The sequence below is a fragment of the Condylura cristata genome, unplaced genomic scaffold (assembly GCF_000260355.1).
Source record: "Condylura cristata isolate star-nosed mole 26May11 unplaced genomic scaffold, ConCri1.0 scaffold00001, whole genome shotgun sequence".
NCBI lineage: Eukaryota > Metazoa > Chordata > Mammalia > Eulipotyphla > Talpidae > Condylura > Condylura cristata.
Genome location: NW_004567102.1, coordinates 87,167,238 through 87,178,584, shown reverse-complemented (window position 1 = coordinate 87,178,584; position 11,347 = coordinate 87,167,238). Strand labels below are relative to the sequence as shown.

Genomic DNA, 11,347 nt, shown 5'->3' with positions numbered 1-11,347 from the left:
TGCGTGAACACGACTGGACCCATGAAGCAAGTGCCCGAGCGGTTTTCTGATCCCAGCTCTAGTTCTTCCCACAGAACCAGGTTAAGTCTAAAGACACTGGGACTAGACCGCTTCTGCCCGCAAGTGCAGGCAGCAGTGACCGGGAGCAGCTGTGACTCCTCCGGTCTTCACCAACTGCACACAGCCGGGACCACATCACCACCAGCCCAGGCGCGCTGATCCCCAGTGCTGAAGTCAAGGCAAGACGTCTGGCTGCAGAGTGGCCGAGCAGAAACCACCACAGACACGCTGGACTTGCCGTAACGTTGTCGGGTACAATTCCGAATTCACCAAATAAACAATCTCGAAGGCCATGGTTATGCCGAGTCTCCCCAGCGTAGCCACCGCAGTCCTCAGCCACGCTGTTCCTGCAGACAGAGTGGGAAAGGCAGGCTCGGCAGCTGCTTCCGAGACTGCAGAGCACGCCAGCTTCGTGTTCTCCTAGTTTGGAGTCTTTGCTAATTTCAAAGCCAGCTGGTAGATACTTTCCAGTGTTGCAGCCCAGTTTTAACAGCAGCAACCGCTGGGATGAGAGCTCATTTTGCAGTTTTTCGGTTGCTTTTCCGAGCGGGGTTAAATTCTAGAAATAGGGCCCCCCCCCTCCGATGGTGCAAGGGGTTAAAGTGCAGCACTGTGAAGCTGTCTGCAGCCACTGCAGCTCGAGTTCCATCACCACCACCCCCCCACGAGTGACCCCCAGGGCTCAGCAGACCTCTCCTGACCCACCCGCTGCTCTCCCCACACCTCTGTATGCATGAATAGGTAAATCTTTTAAAAAGTTCTAGAACTAGCATTCAAGACCGCTGGTCAAGCAGCCAGTGAAAGCAACATGGCCTTCCTGATGGCTTAAAGGACACGGGAAGACATCTACACTTGTCTCTCCGAGGCCACCACCCTGGCTGCCATCCCCCGGCCCTCTGTGTGGCCACGTCCCAGTGGCTACGGGTCCCAACAGGCAGGACGAATCCAGACGAGCCAGCTGCTGTTGGTCCTAGACAGCCGCTCGCATCCGAGGGCCGGGGTCGCTGGGCGGCCTCGCTGGGCGGCCTCCTGACACGCGCTCATTGCCTCGCACGCCCCCAACCTGCTGCTGCTCCCACGTAACCAGCCGGAGGAAGTCAGACTCTTAAATACTAGTTGGTTCATCCATTTTTCAAATGAGCTCTTCAAGGGCTGCTGTGGCTGCACAAAGAAACTCTTTTTTCTCCATAGTAACAGGAAGGAGATGCCAAATGTTCTCCATTAAATATTTTCTTTTTTGTGTGTTTGAAAGGAAGGAGTAAACCATTTTTGTTCTGAAAAGTCAGTGCTCTAATTTCTTAGGAGTTGTTCAACCTTCACCATGCTTTCCTAGCGGGCTTGGGGTGAGGAGACACAGTGCCAAGAGCAAGAGCACCCCAACTCTCCAGGGCAAAGGGACACCCGAAATCTCAAAGGCAAAGGGACACCACAATGATCCAGGGCAAAGGGATATCCCATCTCTCCAGGGCAAAGGGACACCCTAAATCTCCAGGGCAAAAGGATACCCCAATGCCCCAGGACAAAGGGACATCCCAACGCCCCAGGGCAAAGGGACACCCCTACTCGCCAGGACAAAGGAAGGACACGAGCATGTCACATTCATCTCGGAAGCGAAGCACCCTTTCACGCTCGCACTAACCTCACCCAGCCCTAAAACGCCCTTGTGCCTTCTAGAATTATGGAACTTCCTGAATACATAATTTTTTAGTTGGCATGTAGGCATGAGTGATGAGGATGGAAAAAGAGAATCAAATTCAGTGGACTCGGAATATGCAACAAATAAGAACAAGTGAAACCCCTCAGCCTTAGGAAGGCAAGCAGAGGAAAGACTGTTCACGACCCCAGATGCCACCGGGAGCTCCAGCTCAGGGCATTTTGACTGCAAATAGCTGAGGAGGTCCCGGGTCCTGGACGTTTTCCCAGCTGAGAACAGCTCACACTAACAGTCACGTCGGGGAGGGAGGCCCCGACTGCGCCTGTGTGCAGCCGCCGCCTGCTCTGGCCGCCCGCTGTAAACACCCGCCGTGTTAGGCCTTGTTTCCTTGTGAAGACTGGGAGGGGGCAGGAAAGGCTTCTACCCCTGGGTGAGCAAGTGGCGCGGCGCCAAGCGGGCACTCGTGTCCGATTCCCTGGTCCCAGCCTCCTGGGGCAGCCACTCACGCTCACGGGCTGCGAAGCATGTGGTCTGTGGCTGTGGAGAGAACTAGGTTTCCAGGTTGGGTCCTGGGCTAAGTCCCTGAGCCATGGGGCTTTTTCCCTACTGAATAAAAATTGCTATAAACGAGTCCCACCAGTAACCTCCATGGCAGTTTCGGTTGACAACAGAGACCAGGAATGTGCTCTTAGAAAGAACCAAACAACAACCGAGACACCAAATGAAAACACACACCAGGAAAAAGTGACGTGTTTTGCTCTGTGACCACAAGGAGATAACTGGACGATTCAGTGAGCTACCTAGACACCCCTACCAGGTTGGCACTACCGGGCACAAAAAAATCACCCTGGGGTCTTCTAGGCTGGCAAATAATCAAACAAACATCAGAACGGCTGATAAGAATAAAAAGGCAAAGAGCAGATTAACAACACGTGAGCCTGCTATGTCGTGGGGAGAGGCCGGCAGGAAGGACTTGCCCACGTGACTTCAGGCTCCATTTGAAACAGGGCCTGATGGGCGGCCGGGGGAAAAGGGCCCGGGAGGAAGTCAGCTAGGAAGTCAGCCCGGGGAGGCTCAGCAGACAGAGCTGTGCAGATTGAATTTCTGCTGCCTCTGCTGACGAAGGATACGTCTTCAGAGCATGCCCTCTAGAAGTCTGCAAGAAAACGTGCTTTTCAAAAGCAACCTCCACCCGGCCTTCGAGCGCCACCTATGAAATCAGCCTCTTGCCAAAGGCGTACTTTGGGGAGCAGGCTTTTGCTCCCCGCAGCACCCTGGCACACACGGTCTGCTCCACGTGCTGGCCTTACTCCGAAAGGCACGGCCAGTCCCAGCAGTGGCGGCCGGCATCTGGCCACACGGGCGCTTGGCGGACGCGTCAGCAGAGAGAGTTCCCAAAGGCGCTGCGTGTGGGTTAAAGTATTTAACAGAGGAGCGGGAGTCACGCGGGCGTGACTAGACTACATACACGAACACAGTGTCAGCTCCGTCAAGTGGCGGGCTGGTCCTGGGCTGGCAACAGACATCTGGGAGCAAAGACTAGAGGCATGATTTACAAATGACCCTGTGACAGTCACGCCGTGAGAGGCCCGCCCCCGCCCCGTCGAAGGGGCGAGAAACCTCGAGCGCAGGCTGCCAGCCCCTCCTTGCACACCGCACAGGAACCTGCGGCCTTTCACCCCTGGGAGGGCCAGGCGCCCACCAGAGATTTCCCCGTGGGCACCCCCCAGCACTGGGCACCTGGGCGGGGTGGGGGTGGGTGAGCCCGGCGCCCACCTCCTCTGCTCTGGACGCATCAGCACATCTTCCTGACAAACAACTTAGAACCAGAAGCTCCTCCTGTCAAGAATGGTTACATTTTGAATGCTAATGACTCGCTTTTCCTGCTAATATAAACTGGATTAAAAGTCGAGGCTGTTGGAACAGTTCTCACTGAGCAGTGTGCCTGGCTACAGCCGGGCTGGGAGGCTCCCTGTGACTAGCTCATAAACTCTCTGTCTCACTGTCACGGAGACTTTCTCTCAGCCAACAGGCCTACCCTACTGCTTGAGCCTCCAGCTGAAACTCTGCTGTGGAGCCATGAGATTACAGAGAAAAGGGTCACTCTGAAGGAGGGTTTGGTCAAGCTGATAAAGACCACCAGGAAGACTCCCTCGATGACTAAAGACGGGATGCAGGATTTTAGGTAAGTACAATTCGCCTCTCTTCTCAGTGGGGAACCTCTGCTCAGAGTTCTAAAGTAAAATTTAGGGGCTCCTCTGGTGATCTAGGGGTTCAGTCTCAGCACTACCACTGCTCTGGCCTGAATTCGATCCCCGGCCAGGGAGTGACCTACAGGGCACAGCAGACCTCTCCTGTCTCCTGGCTGCTCTCATCAGCAGTGGATTTCAGTGGATCTGCCATCTGCCTGCTCTGCTCCCCACTCTGTTTCTGGGGAATCCCTGCACCCCAGTTCTTCTACATTAAAAAAAAAAAGAAAAGAAATACAAATAATAAAAATTTTTAAATAAAGTAAAATTTAGTGAACATCCCTAATAGAGATATGGCCACTAAAGTCCATGGAATTACTTTTCACCTAACGAGAAACATAAATGAAAACCTTTTCTTTTCTCCTTAAGGCAACTCTCATGTCATAAGAAAGACGTACCCAAACGTCTATGCTTGCCGTCACCCAGCTTAAAGATGCTGGGTGGGGGGAATAAAGTGCTTTCTTTTTCAGACTGTAATTAGAGTTCAAAAATGTGGATCAAAAGCAGTGAGTCTTAAATGAAGACACGGCCGAATCGCTTTTCAACATTTCATTCTTCAGACCATGAAAAGCTGTGGGCAGTGGAGGGAAGGGCCAGCTAACCTACTGGCGTCATCCCGGAGCCGTCCCGCAAAGGACGATGGGTAGTATGTGCAGGGGCAGCCCTGGGGAGCCCTCCTGTGATGACGTCAACAATGCTGGGGAGAATGTCTTTCTACTGGTAGCTCAGCAGCCCCAGAAACCGAGTCAAGAGCTCCTGTAAGTCAGAAGTAATTGGCCTGCACCCCAGTTCTTCTAAGCAATAACTAAATAAATAAATCTTTTAAAATAAATGGGTCCTCTGCTGACGAAGGATAAGTCTTCAGAGCATGCCCTCTAGAAGTCTGCAAAATCCGAAGAGGAGTGGCTACGGAGGATAAGGAGGAACTCAGTTAATATCCGGTCTTCATCGGGAACTTGAGGATCGAAACGCATCCTGCCAGCCCATCAGACCGACGCGTGCTACAGCAGCAGCGAAGGCCCCCGGTGTGCACGGGACAGGCACCAAGCAAGAGCGACTCATTTCAAAAGCGCCGAGATGGTTCTGGACTTAACTTGGGAGGTTTCATCTGCAAGATAAGTTAGCAGCCCAAACCCCGAAGCCTGTCTCCTCTTCTAGTTTTCAGTATCTGATTGTGTGACCTACGGAAGCGCACTCCACCCAGTTGCTTCACCGTGGCTTGAGACACCGCCTTGCATGCTTTCTGGGCTGAGGTTGAAGGCCCACATGTTAAAGTCACCCTGAGCAGCCCAGGGGCCAGAGAAGACTTTGGGGGGAGTGACACCATCAGGTCAGGAGTCACACTCAGTCATCAAGTCGACTACTTTCCCAGCTTCCCATGCAATGAACACCGAACTCCTGCTCCATTAGCACGTCCGTATCCACTCCTCTTCGGATTGTCTCGGGGGACGGCATCTACAACTAGCCAGAGGCCACTCGAGGCCCTAAGCTCTCAACTCGTCACCCTTGCGTGTAAGCGATTCCCGAGGACGGGAATGACCCCACCTGGCTCTCTGCTCTGCCTTAGCTTAGTGGTGGCCATTTACAGACATGAGGTGGACAGGTCTTGCCTGAGGTCCACGATACAGAGCCCCAGCTCTCGGCACGAGCTACGTCCACAGAGAGGGGCAGTATCCCCCCAAATGCTTGTCTACCAGGTCTCGAACCCTGACCTTATTTGGGAACAGAGTCTTGCAGACATGAAAGGTGAGGACACAGAGACGTGGAGCGGGGGACAAGTGGTGACAGCCCAGCGAGGACTGCTGAGTCCAGCTGCCAGCCACAGGAGCTGGGAGAGAGGCGCCCCCGGAACTCGGCCCTCCGGGAGGAGCCACGTGCCAGCGGGCAGGAGCACCAGGCAGGGGAAGGGCCAGCGCTCAGAGCTGCTGGCGCGCTGGCTGCAGGCTACGGTCTCCAGGAACGTGGGAAGAATGTTCTGCTGTCTGTGGCCTCTGTCTCCGCAGCCCAGGAAGCCAGCAGCCTCCGGGAAGAGGAGAGGACGTGCGTGGTTCTGTCCGTCGCTGCTCCAAGTGAGCGGGGCTGTGCGGCTGTTTCAGAAATTCTGTTCTGGGGACAGGCGCTTCTGCAACTCTACTTAGATTGGGTCCTTCTGGTGTTTTGGGAACTCATAAACTCACAGTAACCAGCAAGCGCATCTGTGAAAGCCTGCGTGCTGTGGCCTCCACAGTGCCATCCTGCTGTTCTTTCCTGGCCCTCGGGGGAGTCTCGGAAAAGCAAAGCAGCCTTGTGCGACGCCAAGGCCAAGAGTCCAGCGCCGGGACCCTAGCCAGCACCCAGAACGGAAGTGACAAATGCTCTGGGTGCCCAGAGGCCCCTCCAGCCTGCGTGGACTCTGCAGGGACCAGCGGGGCACCTCACGGGCACCTGGACTCACCCGCAAGCTCTGCGCTGCGTGTCAGCCGCTGCCCCCAGAACGGAGGTCTGCGGCACCGCTGACGTCGTCCTTCCCTCGCCAGGCCCACCTGGGCTCCCCATCCCAGCATCTGTCCCCGCAGCCCCGTCCAAAGTGCCGCGGCTCCGCCACCCTGCTGGCGGGGAGGCTGGACCAGGCGCAGGCCCCAGCCCCAGCCCCACCCCGCAAGGGCCAGCCAGAACAAAGCAGGCTTGGCCCGCGCCCTCTCCACGTTTCTCTCCCAGGGGATCGTTCTCTGCCCCAGAACAGCTGGGGCCCGTCCCAGCCCCACCACGCGGCCCCTTCCTCACCCACGGAGCCTCTGGGGGGCTGTTCCTGGCTCCCCCGGGGGCATCGCACTGCCCACCTGTCTTAGTTAATTACTGTTGTTATTATTTTGCTCCTTCTGATTCTTGCAAATACTTCCTCATTCCCTTTATGTGCGAGTCACGCCACGTGGCTGATCCCTCTCCGCTGACCGGGCAGGTGTCCGGCTGCTCATCCTTCCTCTCACCCCCTCTGGGCTGCTCGGGGAGCAAGGGTGCGAAGGATGGTGGCAACAGCTCCTCCGGTAAGGTGTATCAAAAGCAGGCGATACCCCTAGGAGCTAGACTTTGCACCAAAATGAAACTAAAAGCAGAGAACACAAAAAAGCTGATAGAAACATTCTCTTAAACCTCAGTCTTTCCACTGATGGAGCGTCAAACTTGAGTGGACTCACTAAATGCGTGGATTATAGAGAAACCGAACGGAGCGAAACCAACACAGAGACAAGCAAAAGGGGCTGGGGGGTGGGGAGCCCCTGGACCCCAAGGGGTCCGTTGCTGCTGGTGGGCAGGGTGTGAAAGTGCACACACACAGCGGAGGCTTGAGCCCAGCCATTCCCCACCCCTTGGGTTTCGCTTCATTAGGTTTCTCTATAATCCACACATGAGTGAGCCCCCCCAGCCCAGCTCACACAAAGCTGTAAACCTGCTTGACCTCGATAAACATAATTCGGGGGAAAATAAAAACTGAATCCAGGACAGCTGTGCCCAGCACCGGCTCTGCAGTGGACGTCCCAAGGTCAAGGTTCCGCGTTCCGGCTGAGCCCGACTAATTCTTTTCAAGGTCTTGGCTGCCCAAGAGATGGGGACACCCACCTTCGGGCAAGAAGGCGGTGACGAGGCAGGCCACCCCCGCCACGACGTTGCTGGCCGCGAAGGGCAGGCGGCGGCCGAAGCGCTCGATGGTGAGCAGGATCAGCAGCGCCCCCGGCAGCTCTACCACGCCCGAGATGAAAAAGTCGATGTAGAGGTTGCCCGCCACGATGCCCAGGCGCATGACGAGCCCCTGGTAGACCAGCGCGCTGGTGAACCTGCAACGACAGCGGGAGAGGCAGCGGGCGCGTGAGGCGCCGCGGGAGGGCGCCGGGCAGCTCCTGGCGTGCCGCTTACCACGCGAACATGAGGATGAGCGTGCACTTGCGCATCTGCGGCGTCCTCACCAGGTCCAGAAAGGACGGGTTACTCACGGCCTCCTCCGTGACGGTGATCTGCGGGCGACAAGCGGCGGTCAGCGCGGCCGCGGCACGACGCAGCTGCACAGAGCAGACCGGCCGCCGCCTGCAGGGCCGCCGAGGCTCGTGCTCCGGTCAAGGCGCCCGCGCGGCGGTCCCGCCCCGAAAGCCTCACGGCGAGGCCACGGGCAGCGTTTCCCGAGATGCGGCCCCCGCGCTGAGGATCTAGTCTTAGGGGGCTAGCAGCCGTCTCGTATGCGGAATGCCCTCCGACCTCGGGAAGGAGGTTCATGTAAAGGGAAATACCTTGGTGCGTTTGTGTGGAGCTAAGAAGCATAAAAGCAGCCCAACCCCAAATACCGGGTGGTTTCACTCATAGCAGGAGATAACGGACCGGGCGGGAAAATATTAATAATGAACAGCCATATACCAGAGACATTTAATGGGGGTGGAGTGGGGACTGGGATCAAAAACAAAAGTGGAGGGGTTGGGGGGAGTGCACTGGACTGCGGTGTTGGCACACGCGTGATTGGGTGATGGGAAGCCCAAGGGGATTGCAACTGAGATGGGAAGTGGCACAAAATGATGTAAAAATAAACCGTTAAGGCCCTCCCTGGTGGCGCAGCGGGTTAAAGCACAGCACTGAGAATCTGAAGCCGCTTCCGTATGAGTTCGATTCCCGCCTGCCGCCTGCCCCGGAGGTGACCACATGGCGAGCCAGACCTCTCCTGACCCGCCCGCTGCTCCCCTCAGCAGTGTACTTCGTCGATCTGCCTGTTCTGCTCCCCACTCTGTCTCTGGTGAAGCCTCTCACCGCCCCTGAGCCTCTGGCCTGTACCCCAGTTCTGTATGAATAAATAATAAATCTTTAAAAAATAAATAAATAAATAAATAAAAATAAACCGTTAAAAAAAAAAAAAAAAAAAAACAGCCCAACCAGTGGGATCCAAACTCGCGGCTCTGTTTCAGTGAAACCCTCACGCCTTGTGTGGATGAGTGGACAGTGGCACCAAGTTCAAGAGCAAGCGCAGGCCGAAGGCACCATCTTGTTTCTGTCCATTTGCTGGAATCTGGGGCCCAGTTTCTGAGTCAAGACAATTCTGCTTATCTCTACTTGTCATCCAAGAAGTTGGTCTTCTCTTTAGTTCAATTAAACAAGGACTGGCTGTTTCCTCCCCTGTGAAGGCACTGAGGGCGACAAAGCTCGCCAACACCAACCAGCGTCAACCAAGATAAAGGACTTCACCTTGCGCCCAGCCAGATGACGGGAGACCTCGCGCCCCAGTGTCAGACCCTCACTTCTGGATGCGCACGGCAGGGAGAGGGTCGCTGCTCTTTCTGTCACTGTATTTTCAGTCTATGATTTAGCAGCAAGATGACCTGTACGTGGACGAGTACAGCGTCCAGTAAAATGTTCCGAGTTAATTTTCTAAATTCTAAGACTCGAGTGAAGCAGCTGTTTGCCTCTCTGCTGCTCCAACATTAAGGCAGGGATACTGAAAGTGGAAGGTCAGAATGGAGTGTATTGTGACAACGCATCACCATACAACTGACAGTCAAAAGGTTTCCACAGTTGATTTCTGAATATTGCCCACATTAAAATGGCAGACAACTGTGGGCTTTAAACCAGACCCAGGGCTCATACGCTAAGTGAATGATTTCATTAAATTTTCATCAAAACTCTGTGGAGCTAGCTTTTCATTAATCCCACCTTATAAATAAGACGCGTAAGGCTTCGGTCACTGGGGTTACGACATAGCAGGAGTGTGGCCAAGTCAGGATTTAAAACCAGGCAGCTGGTAGAGGGCCCTTGTGCTAACTTCCCACGCTGCACTGCTAAATATACAGAAGACTGTCCATTCTAGAAAACTACTTTGTGGTAGGTGCTCATCTCTACCTATCTTTAAGAAAGACACTGTGCACTAGATATTAAAAATCTAATACTTAGCATTTGCCCAAAATAATTTGCATTTTAAAGCCCTTTAAATTAAAGATTAAACCCCCATAATCTGGCAGCAGTTTTCCTCCATGGATGTATCCCTTATTCAGGAATCTTTCCACTTAGTGTTTCTCCACAAGGCATGGTGTTATCTCAGACACATAACTCCAGGGGGCTCCTGGCCGCTGCGCTCACCCACACATGCGCACTGTCTCCGGGAGAATGCAGGTGGCGGCCATCTTTTCTCCTTAAGGGCAATATACATGATTTATTTTGTCTCACTTTTCTTTCTCCTTCAAGCTTACTTCCCACGTATAGCTATGATTTCTCACTACTAAATAAGACTGAACAGATGCACTTTCATTCAATCCCAAGGTCAACATTCAAGTTCTTTGGTCAATTCAGGTACACAATTTGATATGTAAACAGCGTTGTAGGTTTTTTACAGTTATTCTTGGTACTTAACTGTTTCTAAGATAAAATAACTTCTTGTCTCTTGCCTTCACATTGGCTCTGCAAACGTCATGTTTTTCTGAACCATGTCTAAGTCGGGCAAGTCACTATAGGAGCACAGAATGATGGCAGGTTTGAGTTTGACAAGACAGTAGAGGTCTGATGGTCTGGCCAGGGTTCAGCAAACTTTCTGTAACTGCCAGAAAGCAAGGGCTTCTGGTTGTGTGGTCTCTGTTGGAACTACTTAATGTGTGTGCAAATAGGTAATAGCAGCTGGGTTCTGATAAACTGTTGTTTTACAAAGCAGGTACAGGAAAGCTAAGTAGTTGATCCAGGAGAACACAGTTATGTGAACCAGGAGGTGTCGTACTTCAGTCTGTATTTCTATCCACTATGCTCCACTGTGTCTGCAACATGAGCGTGCAATGTCAGTACATTGTTTAGAAGCATGTTTCTGTCATTTCACTAATGGTTCTTAGAAGATAATGGAATGGTGGTCTTGTTTCTTTTTAACTGAAAATCTCTTAAAATTAAGGTTAAAATATATTTTTGGTAACAAGAACAAATAGTTCACTTTTAAAGCAAAGGATTTAATTTACACACCAGTATACTTTCGGGGGTTGTTGACTCAGTATCATTTTCCCTTTCTTTTTCTTAATAGAAGGCCCAAACACACACACACACACACACACCATCAGTTGGTGTTCTCAGGAGAACTGACTCTGTTTGCAGTCTGCGGGCAATTCCATCCTCGGTGCCAGTGACTGGACAACGGCTCATTCTGAACCAATGACAGATGAGCACGTGACCCAACCTGAATCAATGAGCCATGGGCTTGAGACCCAATGTGAGGCACTGAGAAAGGGGGTTCTGGAAAAGTCCTTAAATTCCCATAAGCCAGGGTGTTCTAAAGGAATCTTCACTCTCTATCCTTGAGGAATTAATACAGAATTGGTAGGCTCACGTAGATCTTAGTAGCCCTCCTCCACCCAGTAGGAAGACGGCCTTGTCCACAGGGTAGAGGGACAGAGAAAACCACAGA

General features: G+C 53.3%; 1 protein-coding gene across 1 annotated transcript in view; it reads right to left on the bottom strand.

Moving 5' to 3' along the window:
• Nucleotides 1–11,347, bottom strand: part of SLC22A3 (solute carrier family 22 (organic cation transporter), member 3) — a 45,058-nt gene that overhangs the window by 6,228 nt on the left and 27,483 nt on the right. Inside the window, exons 6-8 of the mRNA XM_004674172.2 lie at nt 7,852–7,949; nt 7,558–7,772; nt 299–407 (exon numbers count right to left, since the gene is read on the bottom strand). Coding sequence (XP_004674229.2) covers nt 299–407; nt 7,558–7,772; nt 7,852–7,949 — 422 coding nt within the window. The remainder of the gene's footprint in view (nt 1–298; nt 408–7,557; nt 7,773–7,851; nt 7,950–11,347) is intronic.